The 22,917-nt window shown below is 42.8% G+C and overlaps 1 protein-coding gene across 1 annotated transcript in view; it reads right to left on the bottom strand.

Moving 5' to 3' along the window:
* LOC311106019 (CMP-N-acetylneuraminate-beta-galactosamide-alpha-2,3-sialyltransferase 4-like) overlaps positions 1-22,917 on the bottom strand; it is a 52,244-nt gene that overhangs the window by 16,640 nt on the left and 12,687 nt on the right. Inside the window, exon 2 of the mRNA XM_084148288.1 lies at positions 4,021-4,094. Within this exon, the coding sequence (XP_084004414.1) occupies positions 4,021-4,042 (22 nt within the window). The 5' untranslated portion in view covers positions 4,043-4,094. The remainder of the gene's footprint in view (positions 1-4,020; positions 4,095-22,917) is intronic.

Here is a 22,917-nt window from a genome sequence, read left to right on the forward strand (position 1 = left end):
CCCTCTCTTGGCAGGTTTGTTGTGGTGCCATATTCTTTCAATTTTTTAATAATGGGATTGAATGGTGCTCCGTGGGATGTTCAAAGTTTCGGATATTTTTTTATAACCCAACCCTGATCTGTACTGCTCCACAACTTTGTCCCTGACCTGTTTGGAGAGCTCCTTGGTCTTCATGGTGCCGCTTGCTTGGTGGTGCCCCTTGCTTAGTGGTGTTGCAGACTAGGGGGCCTTTCAAAACAGGTGTATATATACTGAGATCATGTGACACTTAGAATGCACACAGGTGGACTTTATTTAACTAATTATGTGACTTCTGAAGGTAATTGGTTTCACCAGATCTTATTTAGGGGTTTCATATGCTGTCACGCCCTGTGCTAGAGAACTCTTGTTTGTTTGGTCAGGGTGTGAGTTTCAGTTGAGATCTATGTATTGTATATCTATGTTTAGATCTAGTTTTGTATTTCTATGTTTGGCCGGGTGTGATTCCCAATCAGAGGCAGCTTTCGCTCGTCGTCTCTGATTGGGGATCATACTTAGGTAGCCTGGTTGCCTATCTTAGTTGTGGGATCTTGTTTGTGTTCCTGTTTGGCTTGTTGTGTGTATAGCCCAAAGGACTTCACGTTTTCGTTGTTTTTGTGAAGTGTTTATTCTTATTAATAAACATGTACGCATACCACGCTGCACCTTGGTCTGACCCGTCTCTCAACGAACGTGACAGAAGATCCCACCAAACAAGGACCAAGCAGCGTGCTCAGGAGGAGCAGAGATCATGGACTTGGGAGGAGATATTAAATGGTAAGGGATCATGGACATGGGAAGAGATCGATCCAGGCTGGGATGGATCACCTTCCTTGGGAGCAGACAGAGGCAGCAAGGGAGGAGAAACGGTGACTTAAAAGGACTCGGTCACGAAGCAGCCCCAATAAATTAATAAAAATTGGGGGGGGGGGGGCACACGGGGTGGTTGGCGGAGCCAGGGTTCAGAGCAGAGCCAACTCCCCGTATTCACGCTAAGAAGCGTGTGACCGTGCAGGCTCCGTGTTATGCGGAGATACGTACTGTGTCGCCAGTGCGCCTGCACAGTCAAGTGCGTCCTGTGCTAGCGCCACGCACGTGCCATGCGAAAATGGGCATCCAGCCAGGACGGGTTGTGCCGGCTCAACGCTCCTGGTCTCCAGTACGCCTCCTCGGTCCAGCATATCCTGCGCCGTTTCTACGTACTGTGTCTCCAGTGCGCGTTCACAGCCCAGTGCGTCCTGTGCTAACGCCACGCACATACCGTGCAGAAGTGGGCATCCAGCCAGGACGGGTTGTGCCAGCTCTATGCTCCAGACCACCAGTGCGCCTCCACAGCCCGGTACGGCCTGTGCCAGCTCCTCGCACCAAATCAGTTGTGCCTGTCGCCAGCCCGGTACGCCCCGTACCTGCTCCCCGCTCCAAACCAGTGGTCTGCGTATCCAGTCAGGTACGGTCCGTACCTGCTCCCCGCACCAAACCAGTAGTGCGTGTTCCCAGTCCAGCTCCCGTCAACTGCTCCACTCCGGAGCCAGAGCAGTCCGCTCCACCTGGGTCCAGTTCAGCTCCGGTCAGCGGCTCCACTCTGGAGCCAGAGCAGTCCGCTCCACCGGTGCCCAGTCCAGCTCCGGTCAGCGGCTCCACTCCGGAGCCAGAGCAGTCCGCTCCACTGGGGTCTAGTCCAGCTCCGGTCAGCATTCCACTCCGGAGCCAGAGCAGTCCGCTCCACCGGGGTCCAGTTCAGCTCCGGTCAGCGGCTCCACTCCAGGCCCAGACGTCAGCCCCTCTCCAGGGTCGGGGCCTCCCACACCAGGGTCCAGATAGGGCTTGGTGCATCGCGGGAGGATTGCCAATCAGGCCCAGACGTCAGCCCCTCTCCAGGTTCGGGGCCTCCCACACCAGGGTCCAGACAGGGCTTGGTGCATCGTGGGAGGAAGGAGAGGGGAAGCATCACACCAAGTTCCAGACCAGACCAGGGGTGCAACGGAGAGGCAGAGGTCGTCACGCCCGGAGGGGGGGGGGGGGGGGTACTGTCACGCCCTGAGCTAGAGAACTCTTGTTGGTTGGGTCAGGGTGTGAGTTTCAGTTGAGATCTATGTATTGTATATCTATGTTTAGATCTAGTTTTGTATTTCTATGTTTGGCCGGGTGTGATTCCCAATCAGAGGCAGCTGTCGCTCGTTGTCTCTGATTGGGGATCATACTTAGGTAGCCTGGTTGCCTACCTTAGTTGTGGGATCTTGTTTGTGTTCCTGTTTAGCTTGTTGTGTGTATAGCCCATAGGACTTCACGTTTTCGTTGTTTTTGTGGACAACACAGTATGTGAGAGCTACAGTTGAAGTCGGAAGTTTACATACACCTTAGCGAAATACATTTAAACTCAGTTTATCACATTTCCTGACATTTAATCCTAGTAAAAAGTCCCTGTCTTAGGTCAGTTAGGATCACCACTTTATTTTAAGAACGTGAAATGTTAGAATAATAGTAGAGAGAATTATTTATTTCAGCTTTTATTTCTTTCATCACATTCCCAGCAGGTCAGAAGTTTACATACACTCAATTAGTATTTGGTAGCATTGCCTTTAAATTGTGTAACTTGGATAAAACGTTTCGGGTAGCCTTCCACAAGCTTCCCACAATAAGTTGAGTGAATTTTGGCCCATTCCTCCTGACAGAGTTGGTGTAACTGAGTCAGGTTTGTAGGCCTCCTTGCTCGCACAACTTTTTCAGTTCTGCCCACAAATTTTCCATAGGATTGAGGTCCGGGCTTTGTGATGGCCACTCCAATACCTTGACTTTTTTGTCCTTATGCCATTTTGGCACAACTTTGGAAGTATGCTTGGGGTCATTGTCCATTTGGAAGACCCATTTGTGACCAAGCTTTAACTTCCTGACTGATGTCTTGAGATGTTGCTTCAATATATTCACATAATTTTCCTTCCTCATGAAGCCATCTATTTTGTGAAGTGCACCAGTCCCTCCTGCAGCAAAGCACCCCCACAGCATGATGCTGCCACCCCCGTGCTTCACGGTTGGGATGGTGTTCTTCTGCTTGCAAGCATCTCCCTTTTTCCTCCAAACATAACGATGGTAATTATGGCCAAACAGTTCTATTTTTGTTTCATCAGACCAGAGGACATTTCTCCAAAAAGTACAATCTTTGTCCCCATGTGCAGTTGCAAACCGTGGTTTGCAAATGGTGTTTATACTTGCGTACTATTGTTTGTACAGATGAACGTGGTACCTTCAGGCGTTTGGAAATTGCTCCCAAGGATGAACCAGACTTGTGGAGGTCTACAATTTTTTTTCCTGGGGTCTTGGCTGATTTCTTTAGATTTCCCCATGATGTCAAGCAAAGAGGCACTGAGTTTGAAGGTAGGCCTTGAAATACATCCACAGGTACACCTCCAATTGACTCAAATGATGTCAATTAGCCTATCAGAAGCTTCTAAAGACATGACATTATTTTCTGGAATTTTCCAAGCTGTTTAAAGGCACAGTCAAATTAGTGTATGAAACTTCTGACCCACTGGAATTGTGATACAGTGAATTATAAGTGAAATAATCTGTCTGTAAACAATTGTTGGAAAAATGACTTGTGTCATGCACAAAGTAGATATCCTAACCGACTTACCAAAACTATAGTTTGTTAACAAGAAATTTGTGGAGTGGTTGAAAAACGAATTTTAATGACTCCAACCTAAGTGTATGTAACCTTCCAACTTCAACTGTATAACACAAGGATGTTATTGTGTAACACTACATCTACCAAAAGTTGAGCGAATTGAAAGAATGGAACTGTACCGGGCTAGAGTTGTACAAATACTGTAAACCTTCTATACAAAGAAAAGTAAAGAAAACAGAAGATAACGAAACTATCCCATGTTTTTCATGTAATGTACAACTACCACAAATGAAGAGACAGGGGTTAAATGTCTGATTAAAGTATTGTATGTACAGGTGTGTATTGACCACCTCCTGTAAGGAAGCAGTGGGGGAGCTTACTTTTAGCAGTGTTTAGGGACATCTTTTCACATGCTCCTTCGCCCTCTCATCTCGGTACCGCGCATGATGTTACCCTGAGGGGGAAGGAGGAGGAAGAACAACCTATTAGCACCTCTAACATCTGGCTCAATCGGACAGGAGTGGCGCAAGCCAATGAAATTAACCAAGCGCCTTAATCGGCACAATAAATGACATCTTTCAGATGATAAATGAGAAGCAGGGAGTGAGATGAAACACCAAGGCAATATGTAGATTACACAGCCACTTCAGGGGACTCTGGAGCACTGACTGATGGTAATCGTTGCAGTGTTTCTCTGGCTCTGTGCTCATTGTGAAAAAAGTGGAATTGGCTGTGTCCAGTTACCATCCACCAGACAGTGTGGGGAGAGCCATAGACATAGCAAGAGAGAGGCATAGGGAGCAAGAGAGGAACATAAAATTCGACATATCAATTAGGATCTGGCTAAAAATACTTGAATCAGTTATAGAACCCATTGCCCTTTATGGTTGTGAGGTCTGGGGTCCGCTCACCAACCAATAATTCACAAAATGGGACAAACACCAAATTGAGACTCTGCATGCAGAATTCTGCCAAAATATCCTCTGTGTACAACATAAAACACCAAATAATGCATGCGGGGCAGAATTAGACTGATACCCGCTAATGATTAAAATCCAGAAAAGAGCTGTTCAATTCTATAACCACCTAAAAGGAAGTGATTCCCAAAATGTCCATAACAAAGCAATCACCTACAGAGAGCTGAACCTGGAGAAGAGTCCCTACTAAGCAAGCTGGTCCTGGGGCTCTGTTCACAAACACAAACAGACCCCACAGAGCCCCAGAACTGCAACACAATTAGACCCAACCAAATCATGAAAAAACAAAAAGATAATTACTTGATACATTGGAAAGAATTAACAAAAAAACTGAGCAAACTAGAACGCTATTTGGCCCTAAACAGAGAGTACACAGTGACAGAAAACCTGACCACTGACTTTGACTATGTACAGACTCAGTGAGCATAGCCTTACTACGGAGAAAGGTCGCCGTAGGTAGACCTGTCTCTCAAGAGAAGACAGGCTATGTGCACACTGCCCACAAAATGAGGTGGAAACTGAGCTGCACTTCCTAACCTCCTGCCAAATGTATGACCATATTAGAGACACATATTTCCCTCAGATTACACAGAACCACAAAGAATTTGAAAACAAATCCAATTTTGATAAACTCCCATATCTATTGGGTGAAATACCACAGTGTGCAATCACAGCAGCAAGAATTGTGACCTGTTGCCACAAGAAAAGGGCAACCAGTGAAGAACAAACGCCACTGTAAATTAGGGCTGCACGATATATCGTTTCAGCATCGACATTGCGATGTATGCATCCGCCATAGTCACATCGCAGAACGTGCGATTTAGTAAGGTAAACATATATCAGTCTACAATATACCGTATGTTCCGCACTATAAACCGCAGCAGCTAAATTGAATGATATTGAATGATGTGTACATATATAAGCCGCACTGGACTATAAGCCGCAGGTGTTTTAATGTTTAATTACCATATGAAAGGGTTCGTGCACAGAGGGGATTGTCGGGAAAGAGATGGCTGCTTGAGGAAGCTCCCATTTATTAACATTTCAACAAACAAGTTGCATAACGTATTCAAGTGTTACCATTTAGTGCAATAGTAGCTACATAACATATACTGTGCTGTGTAAACTGTACTGTATCACATAGCGTTTCAGACACACAAACTTTTCAACTTTCAAACTTAAACGGTGCGCTCCCAGCGCAGTGGTCCTTGAGGGAGTGCTAGGGGTTCCCCAGCTAAATTTGTTAATAGCGTCACAATCATTTAAACACTTAACATTTTACATTTTAGTCATTTAGCAGACGCTCTTATCCAGAGCGACTTACAGTTAGTGAATACATATTTTTTTATACTGGCCCCCCGTGGGAATCGAACCCACAACCCTGGCGTTGCAAACGCCATGCTCTATCAACTGAGCTACATCCCTGCCGGCCATTCCCTCCCCTACCCTGGACGACGCTGGGCCAATTGTGCGACGCCCATGAGTCTCCCGGTCGCGGCCGGCTGCGACAGAGCCTGGATTCGAACCAGGATCTCTAGTGGCACAGTTAGCACTGCGATGCAGTGCCTTAGACCACTGCGCCACTCAGGAGTATCTTTGGTTATTTTTGAAAAACCTTGAAAAAGTGTGCACATCTTTGAATATTTATCTACATTATAGCCTACAGTAGTACCATAACAAAAAACAAAGCTTACAGTGCTTGACGAGGCAATATCAATGGCTAAATTAAATGTTTTGTTTTTTAAAGTGCAAAATAAAGTGCCTGTAACACGACAGTAAGCGCGTAAGCCTAAAGTTGCAGCAACACGGCTGCTTAAAATATATCAGCCTACCAGAAAAGTCATTAATCCTCGTCTTCATCTTTTAGGCTAAGGTGCAGTACACGGCTGTAACCAGAAAAGTCAAGTCATTAATCCTCATCTCCGTCTTCTCCCTGCGTACTAAAACCACCAAAGTCCTCATCTTCAGTGTCGGAAACGAACAGGCTCAGGGTGGCTTCGTCAGCCACTCTCCTCTCTCCTTCGTTGTCGCTCTCAAAACCAACGAACTCCTCTTCGTCACTGTCGGAATCGAACAGCCTCTGAAGGGCCTCAGCTGTGGCGGCGTCCTCCTCTTCATCACGCAGCAGTCCAGCCTTTCGGAACCCGTTAATGATCGTGGATGTTTTGACAGCCAGATTGACTGCCTTTAACTTAAAAGCTGCATCATATGCATTTCTACGTTTGTTTTCCATAATGAGGGTTTGTGCATGAAAACTTCCTTTGCACAAACTGTCTCGCTCTCGTAATGTCTGTCTGTCTTGCTCTCGTTCTGTCTCTCATTCTGTCTCTCGTACCACTCTCGGTTCCACTTTTACTTTTGCGCGCTACCTGTCTCACTCTTTTCCGGCCTCCAGCTTTTCCTGCTGGAGCCCGCCGCTTAAAGGTGGGGGGCGCGGACCGGTCATAGAGCCCATAGAGTTAAAGTTGTTGGACTGTAACCTGTAAAATCCATAGATTTAGGAGGTCTTCTAGTGGCCGTTAGCTGTAAAAATCCATAGATTAGCCGCACCGTTATATAAGCCGCAGGGTCGAAAAATGGGAAAAAAGGCGCGGCTTATAGTCCGAAAATTACGGTATATATTTTTTAAATGTTAAACTAGCATTATATCTGTCTGATATAACGTAATTTACTCCGATTTATGGGTTATTGGATACACAGTTTATTATTATTATTATTTTAAACTCGGACTTGGTTGCTGCACGTGGTTGACATGCGGGCTCTGCTTGCGCATAACGAAATGATGAGCGAGGAACAGGCAAAAAAGACCGAAATTGAGAATTTGGTTGCAAAAAGAAATGCATCGTCAATTATATGGAAATATTTCGGCTACAGACAGGATGATGTTGACCAAAAACAGGTACTTTGTCAAGAGTGCCTTGCAATTGTTGCCACAACACGAGGCAATACGACCAATTTGTTCAATCATTTAAGGCGGCACCACAAATCTTCGTATGACGAGTGCAAAGCATCTCAATGCCCTCCAAAGCAAAAATCTATTTCGGATGCCTTTGCCAGTATTACACCATACGAGAAAGGTTCCAAACGGCAGAGAGAAATCACAGATTCAATAACATTTCACGTCGCCAAAGACATGGTACCAATTAACACGGTTACCAAAGAGGGTTTTAAAAACACGATCCGGTCGTTTGACAAGCTGTATGTAATGCCATCACGCAACTATTTTTCTCAAGTTGCCATCCCAGAGTTGTACGAGAAATGAAAGTCACAAGTTGAAACAGAGCTGTCAAAAGTGGAATATTATACAGCAACAACGGACTTGTGGTCCAGCCGGACAACGGAGCCCTACATAAGTCTGACCGTACACTTTATTAATGAGGACTTCCACCTGAAAAGTCGCTGTTTGCAAACTGCATTTTTCCCAGAGGATCATACATACATTCTGTATTTTTTCATATCGCAGAAGAACAAAATATCGCAATGTCAGTTATTTCCAATATCGTGCAACCCTACTGTAAATACAACCCATACTTATGTTAATTTATTTTCCCTTTTTTACTTTAACTATTTGCACATCGTTACAACACTGTATATAGACATAATATGACATTTTAAATGTCTTTATTATTTTGGAACTTGTGTGAGTGTAATATTTACTGTTCACTTGTTATTGTTTATTTCACTTTTGTTTATCCATTTCACTTGCTTTGGCAATGTAAACATATGTTTCCCATGCCAATAAAGCCCTTTGAATTGAATTGACAGAGAGAGAGAGGCATAGCGAGAGAGGTACACCTACAGCTCATCCCTTGGAAGTAGTACTGTAGATTACTTTATCCCTGACCTCAACCCAGAGTCTCTCAGAGTTCCCAGTCAGCCCATTGACACCCCTATCAGATCACAGCAAAATCACAGTCTACTTGAACAGAGCAATACTCAATCATGAGGCATCAAAGCCAAAGGAACTGCATAATATTAAAGACATGCTATAGATGGAAGGAAATTAGTGTAGAAACCTACCAAAAAACAATTAGGCAACCACAAATTCAATCTCTTTTAGACAACTTCCTAGACAAAACGTTTCACTGTAATAGTGAAGGTGTAAACTTGGCAATAGAAAACCTAAAAACAGTATATTTGACCTCTCAGGTTCCCTATCAAATCTAAAAATGTCAAGCAGAGAACCTAAGAAAATTAACAACAATGACAAATGGTTTGATAAAGAATGCAAAAACCTAAGAAAGAAGGTGAGAAACCTAGACAGTGTCACCAGCAAAGCACCCCCACACCATAACACCTCCTCCTCCATGCTTTACGGTAGGAAATACACATGCAGAAATCATCCGTTCACCCACACCGCGTCTCTCAAAGACACGGCGGTTGGAACCAAAACTCCAAAGGACAAATTTCCACCAGTCTAATGTCCATTGCTCGTGTTTCTTGGCCCAAGCAAGTCTCTTCTTATTATTGATGTCCTTTAGTAGAGGTTAATTTGCAGCAATTCGACCATGAAGCCCTGATTCACGCAGTCTCCTCTGAACAGTTGATGTTGAGATGTGTCTGTTACTTGAACTCTGTGAAGCATTTATTTGGGCTGCAATTTCTGAGGCTGGTAACTCTAATGAACTTATCCTCTGCAGCAGAAGTAACTCAGAGTCTTCCATTCCTGTGGCGGTCCTCATGAGAGCCAGTTTCATCATAGCGCTTGATGGTTTTTGCGACTGCACTTGAAGAAACTTTAAAGGTTCTTGACATTTTCCGTATTGACTGACATTCATGTCTTAAAGTAATGATGGACTGTCATTTCTCTTTGCTTATTTGAGCTGTTCTTGCCATAATATGCACTTGGTCTTTTACCAAATAGGGCTATCTTCTGTATACCATCCCTACCTTGTCACAACACAACTGATTTGCTCAAATGCATTAAGAAGGAAATAAATTCCACAAATTAACTTTTAAGAAGTCACACCTGTTAATTGAAATGCATTTCAGGTGACTACCTCATGAAGCTGGTTGAGAGTATGCAAAGCTGTCATCAAGGCAAAGGGTGGCTATTTGAAGAATCTCAAATATATAATATATTTTGATTTGTTGAACACTTTTTTGGTTACTACATGATTCCATATGTGGTATTTCATAGTTGTGATGTCTTCGCTATAATTCTACAATGTAGAAAATAGTTTTAAAAAATAAAGAAAAACCCTTGAATGAGTAGGTGTGTCCAAACTTTGGACTGGTAGTGTATGTACAGACTCAGTGAGCATAGCCTGGCTATTGAGAGAGGCCGCCGTAGGCGGACCTGGCTCTCAAGAGAAGACAGGCTATGTGCACACTGCCCACAAAATTAGGTGGAAACAGAGCTGCACTTCCTAACCTCCTTCCAAATGTATGACCATAATAGAGACACATATGTCAGATTACACAGACCCACAAAGAATTTGAAAACAAATCCAATTTTGATAAACTCCCATATCTATTGGATGAAATACCACAGTGTGCCATCACAGCAGCTAAATTTGTGACCTGTTGCCACGAGAAAAGGGCAACCAGTGAAGAACAAACACCATTGTAAATACAATCCATATTTATATTTATTTTCCATTTTGTACTTTACCTATTTGCACATTGTTACAACACTGCATATAGCCATAATAATAATGTCTCTATTACTTTGGAACTTTTGTGAGTGTAATGTTTACTGTTTATTTATTTTTTTATTATCTATTTTACTTGCTTTGGCAATGTAAACATATGTTTCCCATGCCAAAATAGCCCTTTGAATTGAGAGAGAGAGAGAGAGAGAGGTCAGATCAGTAAGAGGATGAACGGGAGTGATTACATTTACATTTAAGTCATTTAGCAGACGCTCTTATCCAGAGCGACTTACAGTTAGTGAATACATATTTACTTTTATACTGGCCCCCCATGGGAATTGAACCCACAACCCTGGCGTTGCAAACGCCATGCTCTATCAACTGAGCTACATCCCTGCTGGCCATTCCCTCCCCTACCCTGGACGACGCTGGGCCGATTGTGCGCCGCCCATGAGTCTCCCGGTCGCGGCCGGCTGCGACAGTGCCTTTCCTTTGGGGTGTCGGTCTCTCTTTCAGTTCACCTTAATAGACAGAAGCTGTTTTGAAAGGAGTATGGGTGGCGCAGGATTAGGATGTGTGGTCACTGTGTGATTGAATGCACAGCTATTGTAAAAGAAAATAGCTAAGAAAACAAGCATAGGAACACAAGCCCCTAGTGTCAGTTTTTTGTATTGTATTTGTATTTATTAGTGATCCCCATTAACTGTGGTCAAGGCAGCAGCTACTCTTCCTGGGGTCCAAACACATTAAGGCACTTACATTACATATAAAACAAAAGATAAAACAGTACATCATATAACATTATTACACCACTACATATCTACAATACAAAATGTATAATACCACCATACAACAATATTACAATGTACGTGTGTGTAGAGTGCATGTGCTAGACCTTGTGTGTGTATGCGTGTGTCTGTACCTTTGTGTGTGTCTCTTCACAGTCCCCGCTGTTCCATAAAGTGTATTTTTACCTGATTGTATTTTAAGCTGATTCAACTGCTTGCATCGATTACCTGATGTGGAATAGAGTTCCATGTAGTCATGGCTCTATGTAGTACTGTGCGCCTCCCATAGTCTGTTCTGGACTTGGGGATTGTGAAGAGACCTCTGGTGGCATGTCTTGTGGGGTATGCATGGGTGTCCGAGCTGTGTGCTAGTAGTTTAAACAGACAGCTTGTCAACACTTCTTACAAAAACAAGTAGTTATGAAGTCAATCTCTCTTCCACTTTGAGCCATGAGAGATTGACATGCATGTCATTAATGTTAGCTCCCCGTGTACTTTTAAGGGCCAGCCGTGCTGCCCTGTCCTGAGCCAATTGTAAGTTTCCTAAGTCCCTCTTTGTGGCACCTGACCACACGACTGAACAGTAGTCCAGGTGCGACAGAACTAGGGCCTGTAGGACCTGCCTTGTTGATAGTGTTGTTAAGAAGGCAGAGTACGACTTTATTATGGACAGGTTTCTCCCCATCTTAGCTACTGTTGTATCAATATGTTTTGACTATGACAGTTTACAATCCAGGGTTACTCCAAGCAGTTTAGGCACCTCAACTTGCTCAATATCCACATGATTCATTACAAGATTTAGTTGAGGTTTAGGGTTTAGTGAACACCAGGGTAATGGGTTCGATTGTAGTGGGTTCGATTCCCGGGACCACCCATACGTAAAATGTATACATGCATGACTGTAAGTCGATTTGGATAAAATGTATATACAGTGGGGAGAACAAGTATTTGATACACTGCCGATTTTGCAGGTTTTCCTACTTACAAAGCATGTAGAGGTCTGTAATTTTTATCAATGGTACACTTCAACTGTGAGAGACGGAATCCAGAAAAAAATCCAGAAAATCACATTGTATGATTTTTAAATAATTAATTTGCATTTTATTGCATGACATAAGTATTTGATCACCTACCAACCAGTAAGAATTCCGTTTCTCACAGACCTTTTCGTTTTTCTTTAAGAAGCCCTCCTGTTCTCCACTCATTACCTGTATTAACTGCACCTGTTTGAACTCGTTACCTGTATAAAAGACACCTGTCCACACACTCAATCAAACAGACTCCAAACTCTCCACAATGGCCAAGACCAGAGAGCTGTGTAAGGACATCAGGGATAAAATTGTAGACCTGCACAAGGCTGGGATGGGCTACAGGACAATAGGCAAGCAGCTTGGTGAGAAGGCAACAACTGTTGGCGCAATTATTAGAAAATGGAAGAAGTTCAAGATGACGGTCAATCACCCTCGGTCTGGGGCTCCATGCAAGATCTCACCTCGTGGGGCATCAATGATCATGAGGAAGGTGAGGGATCAGCCCAGAACTACACGGCAGGACCTGGTCAATGACCGGAAGAGCGCTGAACCACAGTCTCAAAGAAAACCATTAGTAACACACTACGCCGTCATGGATTAAAATCCTGCAGCGCACGCAAGGTCCCCCTGCTCAAGCCAGCGCATGTCCAGGCCCGTCTGAAGTTAGTCAATGACCATCTGGATGATCCAGAGGAGGAATGGAAGAAGGTTATGTGGTCTGATGAGACAGAAATAGAGCTTTTTGGTCTAAACTCCACCCGCCATGTTTGGAGGAAGAAGAAGGATGAGTACAACCCCAAGAACACCATCCCAACCGTGAAGCATGGAGGTGGAAACATCATTCTTTGGGGATGCTTTTCTGCAAAGGGGACAGGACGACTGCACCGTATTGAGGGGAGGATGGATGGGGCCATCTATTGCAAGATCTTGGCCAACAACCTCCTTCCCTCAGTAAGAGCATTGAAGATGGGTCGTGGCTGGGTCTTCCAGCATGACAACGACCCGAAACACACAGCCAGGGCAACTAAGGAGTGGCTCCGTAAGAAGCATCTCAAGGTCCTGGAGTGGCCTAGCCAGTCTCCAGACCTGAACCCAATAGAACATCTTTGGAGGGAGCTGAAAGTCTGTATTGCCCAGCGACAGCCCCGAAACCTGAAGGATCTGGAGAAGGTCTGTATGGAGGAGTGGGCCAAAATCCCTGCTGCAGTGTGTGCAAACCTGGTCAAGACCTACAGGAAACGTATGATCTCTGTAATTGCAAACAAAGGTTTCTGTACCAAATATTAAGTTCTGCTTTTCTGATGTATCAAATACTTATGTCATGCAATAAAATGCAAATTAATTACTTAAAAATCATACAATGTGACAGACCTCTACATGCTTTGTAAGTAGGAAAACCTGCAAAATCGGCAGTGTATCAAATACTTGTTCTCCCCACTGTATATACACACTACATGTCAAAAGTTTGGACACACCTACTCATTCAGATGACCTGGCCTCCACAATCCCCCGACCTCAACCCAGTTGAGATGGTTTGGGATGAGTCGGATGGCAGAGTGAAGGAAAAGCAGCCAACAAGTGCTCAGCATATGTGGGAACTCCTTCAAGACTGTTGGAAAAGCATTCCAGGTGAAGCTGGTTGAGAGAATCCCAAGAGTGTCAAAAGCTGTCATCAAGGCAAACGGTGGCTATTTGAAGAACACTCTTGGCATTCTCTCAACCAGCATGGACACACCTACTCATTCAAGGGTTTTTATTTATTTTTTAAAACTATTTTCTACATTGTAGAATTATAGCGAAGACATCACAACTATGAAATACCACATATGGAATCATGTAGTAACCAAAAAAGTGTTCAACAAATCAAAATATATTATATATTTGAGATTCTTCAAATAGCCACCCTTTGCCTTGATGACAGCTTTGCATACTCTTGGCATTCTCTCAACCAGCTTCATGAGGTAGTCACCTGAAATGCATTTCAATTAACAGGTGTGACTTCTTAAAAGTTAATTTGTGGAATTTATTTCCTTCTTAATGCATTTGAGCAAATCAGTTGTGTTGTGACAAGGTATACAGAAGATAGCCCTATTTGGTAAAAGACCAAGTCCATATTATGGCAAGAACAGCTCAAATAAGCAAAGAGAAATGACAGTCTGTCATTACTTTAAGACATGAATGTCAGTCAATACAGAAAATGTCAAGAAATGTGAAAGTTCTTCAAGTGCAGTCGCAAAAACCATCAAGCACTATGATGAAACTGGCTCTCATGAGGACGTAATAGGAAAGGAAGTTACCTATCCTGCAGAGGATAAGTTCATTAGAGTTAACTGAACCTCAGATTGCAGACCAAGTAACACTTCACAGATTTCAAGTAAAAGACACATACAGTGGGGAAAAAAAGTATTTAGTCAGCCACCAATTGTGCAAGTTCTCCCACTTAAAAAGATGAGAGAGGCCTGTAATTTTCATCATAGGTACACGTCAACTATGACAGACAAAATGAGAAGAAAAAAAATCCAGAAAATCCCATTGTAGGATGTTTAATGAATTTATTTGCAAATTGAGATCTGGAGACTGGCTTGGCCACTCCAGGACCTTGAAATGCTTCTTACGAAGCCACTCCTTCGTTGCCCGGGCGGTGTGTTTGGGATCATTGTCATGCTGAAAGACCCAGCCACGTTTCATCTTCAATGCCCTTGCTGATGGAAGGAGGTTTTCACTCAGAATCTCACGATACATGGCCCCATTCATTCTTTCCTTTACACGGATCAGTCGTCCTGGTCCCTTTGCAGAAAAACAGCCCCAAAGCATGATGTTTCCACCCCCATGCTTCACAGTAGGTATGGTGTCCTTTGGATGCAACTCAGCATTCTTTGTCCTCCAAACACGACGAGTTGAGTTTTTACCAAAAAGTTATATTTTTGTTTCATCTGACCATATGACATTCTCCCAATCATCTTCTGGATCATCCAAATGCACTCTAGCAAACATCAGACGGGCCTGGACATGTACTGGCTTAAGCAGGGGGACACGTCTGGCACTGCAGGATTTGAGTCCCTGGCGGCGTAGTGTGTTACTGATGGTAGGCTTTGTTACTTTGATCCCAGCTCTCTGCAGGTCATTCACTAGGTCCCCCCGTGTGGTTCTGGGATTTTTGCTCACCGTTCTTGTGATCATTTTGACCCCACGGGGTGAGATCTTGCGTGGAGCCCAGGATCGAGGGAGATTATCAGTGGTCTTGTATGTCTTCCATTTCCTAATAATTGCTCCCACAGTTGATTTCTTCAAACCAAGCTGCTTACCTATTGCAGATTCAGTCTTCCCAGCCTGGTGCAGGTCTACAATTTTGTTTCTGGTGTCCTTTGACAGCTCTTTGGTCTTGGCCATAGTGGAGTTTGGAGTGTGACTGTTTGAGGTTGTGGACAGGTGTCTTTTATACTGATAACAAGTTCAAACAGGTGCCATTAATACAGGTAACGAGTGGAGGACAGAGGAGCCTCTTAAAGAAGAAGTTACAGGTCTGTGAGAGCCAGAAATCTTGCTTGTTTGTAGGTGACCAAATACTTATTTTCCACCATAATTTGCAAATAAATTCATTAAAAATCCTACAATGTGATTTTCAGGATTTCTTTTTCTCAATTTGTCTGTCATAGTTGACGTGTACCTATGATGAAAATTACAGGCCTCTCTCATCTTTTTAAGTGGGAGAACTTGCACAATTGGTGGCTGACTAAATACTTTTTTCCCCCACTGTATCAACATCAACTGTTCAGAGACTGCATGAATCAGGCCTTCATGGTCGAATTGCTGCAAAGAAACCAATACTAAAAGGACACCAATAATAAGAAGAGACTTGCTATGGGCCAACAAACACGAGCAATGGGCATTAGACTGGTGGAAACCTTTCCTTTGGTCTGATGAGTCCAAATTTGAGATGTTGGGTTCCAACCGCCGTGTCTTTGTGAGACGCAGCTTAAGTGAACGGATGATCTCCTCACCGTGAAGCATGGAGGAGGAGGTGTGATGGTGTGGGGGTGCTTTGCTGGTGACACTGTCTGTGATTTATTTAGAATTCAAGGCACACTAAACCAGCATGGCTACCACAGCATTCTGCAGCGATACGCCATCCCATCTAGTTTGCGCTTAGTGGGACTATCACCTCCAGGCTGTGTAAGGGCTATTTGACCAAGAAGGATGTAGTGATTGAGTGCTGCATCAGATGACCTGGCCTCCACAATCACCTGACCTCAACCCAATTGAGATGGTTTGGGATGAGTTGGACATCAGAGTGAAGGAAGAGCAGCCAACAAGTGCTCAGCATATGTGGGAACTCCTTCAATACTGTTGGAAAAGCATTCCTCATGAAGCTGGTTGAGAGAATGACAAGAGTGCGCAAAGCTGTCATCAAGGCAAAGGGAGGCTACTTTGAAGAATCTAAAATATAACATATATTCTGATTTGTTTAACACTTTTTTGTCTACTACATGATTCCATATGTGTTATTTCGGAGTTGTGATGTCTTCACTATTATTCTACAATGTAGAAAATATTTAAAAAGAAAGGAAAACCCTTGAATGAGTAGGTGTGTCATAACTTTTGACTGGTACTGTATATACACACTACCGTTCAAAAGTTTGGGGTCACATAGAAATTTCCTTGATTTCCATGAAAACATACATGAAATTAGTTTGAATAGGAAATATAGCAAAATGATTTGGAAATGTAGTCATTGACAAGGTTAGAAATAATGATTTTTAATTTAAATAATAATTGTGTGCTTGTGTCAAAGAAACCTCCATTTGCAGCAATTACAGCCTTGCAGACCTTTGGCATTCTAATTGTCAATTTGTTGAGGTATTCTGAAGAGATTTCACCCCATGCTTCCTGAAGCACCTTCCACAAATTGGATTGGCTTGATGGGCACTTCTTACGTACCATACGGTCAAGCTGCTCCCACAACAGCTCAATAGGGTTGAGATCCGGTGACAGTGCTGGCCACTCCATTATAGACAGAATACCAGCTGACTGCTTCTTCCCTAAAATGTTCCTGCATAGTTTGGAGCTGTGCTTTGGGTCATTGTCCTGTTGTAGGAGGAAATTGGCTTAAATCAAGTGCTGTCCACAGGGTATGGCATTGCAAAATGGAGTGATAGCCTTCCTTCAAGATCACTTTTACCCTGTACAAATCTCCCACTTTACCACAACCAAAGCAGCCCCAGACCATCACGTTCCTCCACCATGCTTGACAGATGGCATCAAGCACTCCTCCAGCATCTTTTCATTTGGTCTGCATCTCACAAATGTTCTTCTTTGTGATCCGAACGACTCAAACTTTGATTTGTCTGTCCATAAAACTTTTTTCCAATCTTCCTCTGTCCAGTATATGTATTATTTTGCCCATCTTTTCTTTTTATTGGCCAGTCTGAGATATGGCTTTTTCTTTGCAACTCTGCCTAGAACGTCAGCATTCCGGAGTCACCTCTTCACTGTTGACGTTGAGACTGGTGTTTTGCGGGTACTATTTAATGAAGCTGCCAGTTGAGGACCTGTGAGGCGTCTGTTTCTCAAACTAGACACTCTAATGTATTCGTCCTCTTGCTCAGTTGTGCACCGGGGCCTCCCACTCCTCTTTCTATTCTGGTTAGAGCCAGTTTGCGCTGTTCTGTGAAGGGAGTAGTACACAGCGTTGTACAAGATCTTCAGTTTCTTTGGAATTTCTCGCATGGAATAGCCTTCATTTCTCAGAATAAGAATAGACTGACGAGTTTCAGAAGAAAGTTATTTGTTTCTGGCCATTTTGAGCCTGCAATCGAACCCACAATTGCTGATGCTCCAGATACTCAACTAGTCTCAAGAAGGCCAGTTTTATTGCTTCTTTAATCAGCCCAACAGTTTTCAGTTGTGCTAATATAATTGCAAAAGGATTTTCTAATGATCAATTAGCCTTTTAAAATGATCAACTTGGAATAGCAAACACAACGTGTCATTGGAACACAGGACTGATGGTTGCTGATAATGGGCCTCTGTATGGCTATGTAGATATTCCATTAAAAATCTGCCGTTTCCAGCTTCAATAGCCATTTACAACATTAACAATGTCTACACTGTATTTCTGATCAATTTGATGTTATTTTAATGGACAAAAAAATTGCTTTTCTTCCGAAAACAAGGACCTTTCTAAGTGACCCCAAACTTTGGAATGGTAGTGTATACACAGTGCATTCGGAAAGTATTCAGACCTCTTGACTTTTCCCACATTTTGTTACTTTACAGCCTTATTCTAAAATGGATTGAATTGTTTTTTTCACCTCATCAACCTACACACAATACCCCATAATGACAAAGCAAAAACTGGTTTTTAGAAATTGTTGCTAATTTATTAAAAATAAAACACTGAAATATCACATTTACGCAAGTATTCAGACCCTTTACTCAGTACTTGTTGAAGCACCTTTGGTCTCATCGAGTCTTCTTGGGTATGACGCTACAAGCTTGGCACACCTGTATTTGGGGAGTTTCTCCCATTGTTCTCTGCAGATCATCTCAAACTCTGTCAGGTTGGATGGGGAGCGTCGCTGCACAGCTATTTTCAAGTCTCTCCAGAGATGTTAGATCGGGTTCAAGTCCAGGCTCTGGCTGGGCCACTCAAAGCCACTCCTGCATTGTCTTGGCTGTGTGCTTAGGGTCATTTTCCTGTTGGAAGGTGAACCTTTGCCCAGTCTGAGGTCCTGAGCGCTCTGGAGCAGGTTTTCATCAAGGATCTCTCTGTACTTTGCTCCATTCATCTTTGCCTCAATCCTGACTAGTCTCCCAGTCCCTGCCGCTGAAAAACATCCCCACAGCATGATGCTGCCACCAACATGCTTCACCGTAGGGATGGTGCCAGGTTTCCTCCAGAAGTGATGGTTGGCATTCAGGCCCAAGAGTTCAATCTTGGTTTCATCAGACCAGAGAATCTTGTTTCTCATGGTCTGAGAGTATTTTGGCAAACTCCAAGTGAGTTGTCATGTGCCTTTTACTGAGGAGTGGCTTCCGTCTGGCCACTCTACCATAAAAGGCCTGATCGCGGGAGTGCTGCAGAGATGGTTGTCCTTCTAGAAGGTTCTCCCATCTCCACAGAGGAACCAGAGCTCAATTTCGAGTCTCATAGCAAAGGGTCTGAATACTTATGTAAATAAGGGATTTCTGTTTTTTATTTGTAATACATTTGCAAGCATTTCAAAAAACCTGTTTTCGCTTTGTCATTATGGGGTATAGTGTGTAGATTGCTGAAGATTTTTCTATATTTTATCCATTTTAGAATAAGGCTGAAACTAAACAAAATGTGGAACGAGTCAAGGGGTCTGAATATTTACTGAAGGCACTGTATATTATTGAGCAGTCCTATAACCAATCAAAGCCCTGTCGATAGCTTAAATCTCATACCTTTGCCTTTCTGCATGGGTTAACCATTTCCCATATTGGTTTGTTGGTTCCAAAATGATATGCATACGTATAAATAGTTCAAAACTTGGATATCTTATCATGGCTGTAGAATGAGAAAACCTATAGATGAGACAGGCCTATGCCTATAACGAGATAACACAATAATCAATGATTCCACTGTAGCCAGGAAACCCTTGTGATTGCCAGTCTATTGAGACAATTGGCATCGCTACTTGTATTGTATTCTGTTCTTTGATAACGCCGCCCTTTACCAGGCTACCAGCCATCCTACACCAAATGAGTAGTATGGTGAATGAAGTGGGCATGGATCAGTGGTGTAGCCAAAACTTTGTTGGTGGGTTGGCTTGTATACATTTGGGTGGTGTGACGACCCTCCCACTCTGTCTGCCGAATTCTCTCTTTGTTCTTGTTTTCCTTAATAGGATGTCGGTGGGCATCCACTCACTTACACTACTGATTACTGACTACACACACCATTAATTGTATATAGTTTGCTTTAGTTAATAAATATATTTTGTTATTCCTTATCTCCACGTTGTCTCCCTATTTCTTACGGGCTACGAGCCGGTTCGTGACAGTGGGCCCCCCAAAAAATATATGTATTGTTTGTTTGTGAACACAGCTAACTTCCTGCAATTGTACACATTTGTCATAGGGCAAAGAGGAAAATGTGCAGTTCATGCTATTCTACACATTTTTCCATGAGGCTGAGAGACCATTTAGCATTTGTAAAGCTAAAATATATGTGGATGTGTTGAGACATCTTGTACCTCCCTGTAAAACAAAGGAGATGATTAAGACAATGGAGAACGATATAAAGTGGTAACTGATGTGGTAATCAAATGTATGACTATAAGAAGAGAATATCCTCAATAGTGGCTTATACAATGACGACAACCGGTATTAGAAATTGTCAAACTGAGTGCATGACTGGCAGAAAACAGTAAGAAAGGATGCTTGCTTTATCTCCATGCTAAGAACATGATCATTCCTCAACTTTAAGTGCAGCATGCTGTGATCTCATCATTCAACCTACTATCTTTCATTGGTATTTCTAAACATGATTCTGACTCACAAATCATTAATAGGCAAACTGACCATCAAACCATAACCAAATTGAATCATTTACCAAGTGGCTTAAAATTAACCCGAATTTACTTTAATTCCAATGCTAACCGTTCCGACCTTGAGTAAGCACAATTGTGAAGCACATTTAGCACTGTCTTTAAGTTGTAACCAAAATGCCAACATCATACTGTCCACAATCACAAAACTCCCTCTCCTCCTCCTCCATAGGCAAACTCACATGTGAACAGAGACCCACAGAATCACTGACACTCAAACAGACAAAGTCAGGCACACATGATTGTTCCATTCATCAATTTGGATTATCAACCAACAAGGAAGTTATGAAGATATAGACTGATTGACCTAGTCTGGGTACCAGTATCTGTAACATTCCACTCATTGTGTCTTTGGCAAATGAGATGGAGTAGGCCTACAAGGAGTGGAATGTAATAGCTGAACAGAGACGCAACCAGGCTATCTTTGACCAATGTTTTTAAAGTTTCCCACTATTTTACCTTAGGCTACGTCATCTTTATTAACAGGGTAGCCTGCCAAATTGTAATCATGAAATAAGCATATGATTGGAGGGGAAATTATGAAAAAGCTTTGAATAGTCTGGTCTGGCTAATTCCACAGTTTTAAGCACTATGATTTATACAATTACATGATAACAAAATGAGTGATAATGAAAATAGTCGACATGAGTACTAGAGTAATCAATGAAAAAGATAAGCATTGTATAGCCCTAACCAACGGTGTCAAATGCTACCTGACAACTCTTGCATATATGCGCCCCAGTGCTCTTTTCCATGACGCAGAGTGTGAGAGGACTTCATTGAAGGAGCTCTAACCAGCTCCACATGCCTGCTCTGAGCAGGAGGCACAGGTCCTCAGAGGCAGTACAATGACTGTCTGTGTGGCATGTGGGGAGCAGCCTGGGAGAAGAGAGGGTCAAGCGCTGGGTAGGATACAGTGGGGCTGGCAGAGGCCCAAGTCTTCAGGCCCCTTAGCATACTTGTAGGGGTTCCGATCCAGGGCTGTCTGAGGCACCACACAGCTACCGCTGATATTTTTTCCGACTTTACTGTAAGTGCTCTACCTGTGGATGGGAGCTAGGCTGTTTGGCCAGGCTGAGGCGAACTCAAACACAGCAGAGCTAAACATGTCAATAGTCTCCCTAAGGAGTCATGCAACGTGAAATGATAGGCCAATATTATTGGATTTGAGATTAAGTCTTTAACTGAGAGAAATTACTTTCATGGGAAAAAAAACTGCTACATTTTGAGATAAGCATTATTCTGTAAGTCTACTTAAGTTTCAATGTCATATGCACAAGTACAGTGAAATGCCTTTCCTGCAAGCTCTAACCCCAACAATGCAGTAATCAATAACAATGTAATACTAAAAGTAACAAGGTAGAACAAAAACACACAAGATATAAAAATAAGAAGAACACGATAAAGTAAGTAAGCATCCTATATACAGGGTCAGTTTCAGTACCATATTTACAATGTGCAGGGATACTGGATCGATAGAGGTAGATATGTATAGAGGTATGGTGACTAGGCATCAGGATATATGATAAACAGAGTAGCAGCAGCGTATATGATGATTGCATGTGAGTGGGTATGTGTAGAGTCAGTATAAATGTACAGTATTAGCATATTATGTGTGTGTGAGCAAATGATGGCGTGAGTGTTTGTATGTGTGTGGTAGTATCAGTGTGCGTAGGGTGTAGGGCCTGTGAGCGTGCATAGTGACAGGGCAAAAATAAGAAAAAAATACAAAAGTCAACTCAAATAGTCCGTGTAGCCTTTTTGTTAGCTATTTAGTTAGCTATTTAGCAGTCTAATGGCTTGGGGATGGAAGCTGGTAACAACGCTTTACATTAAGGTATAGCCTACTTTATGAATGATTTACAAAGGGTTTATAAGTAGTTGGGCTGTTTATTATTAGTTTATATATTATTTATAAATAATAATAATAATCTGTAATAAACCATTAGAACACATTAGTTGAAATTGTTTGATTATCATTAGGCCTACTTATTTTAGTATCTTGCTAATATTAGCAAGAAGGCTACAGGCCTTGATCCTTCAGTCAATATGAAAATATGCTGAAGGAACATTACCTTCTAATCCGAAAATTACTGGCCATCTGATTTCTCTCAATCCTGAATAAAACAAAGCCATTTGTGCATGTATTCAGCTCACACAACTCAATCCATAAAACAAAACAATGCAACATATCCAGCCATGCCAGGGAACTTTGGAAAATAGCCTAACAGTAATGTTATGACTGTGCTTTTATGGGAGAAAAAGCTTTCAAGTATGCATTAGGCTAGGTAAGGTCTGAACAGGGTGCTTTGTA

The sequence above is a fragment of the Coregonus lavaretus genome (genome assembly GCF_964263955.1).
Source record: "Coregonus lavaretus genome assembly, chromosome: 30".
In the NCBI taxonomy this organism is placed as follows: Eukaryota; Metazoa; Chordata; class Actinopteri; order Salmoniformes; family Salmonidae; genus Coregonus; species Coregonus lavaretus.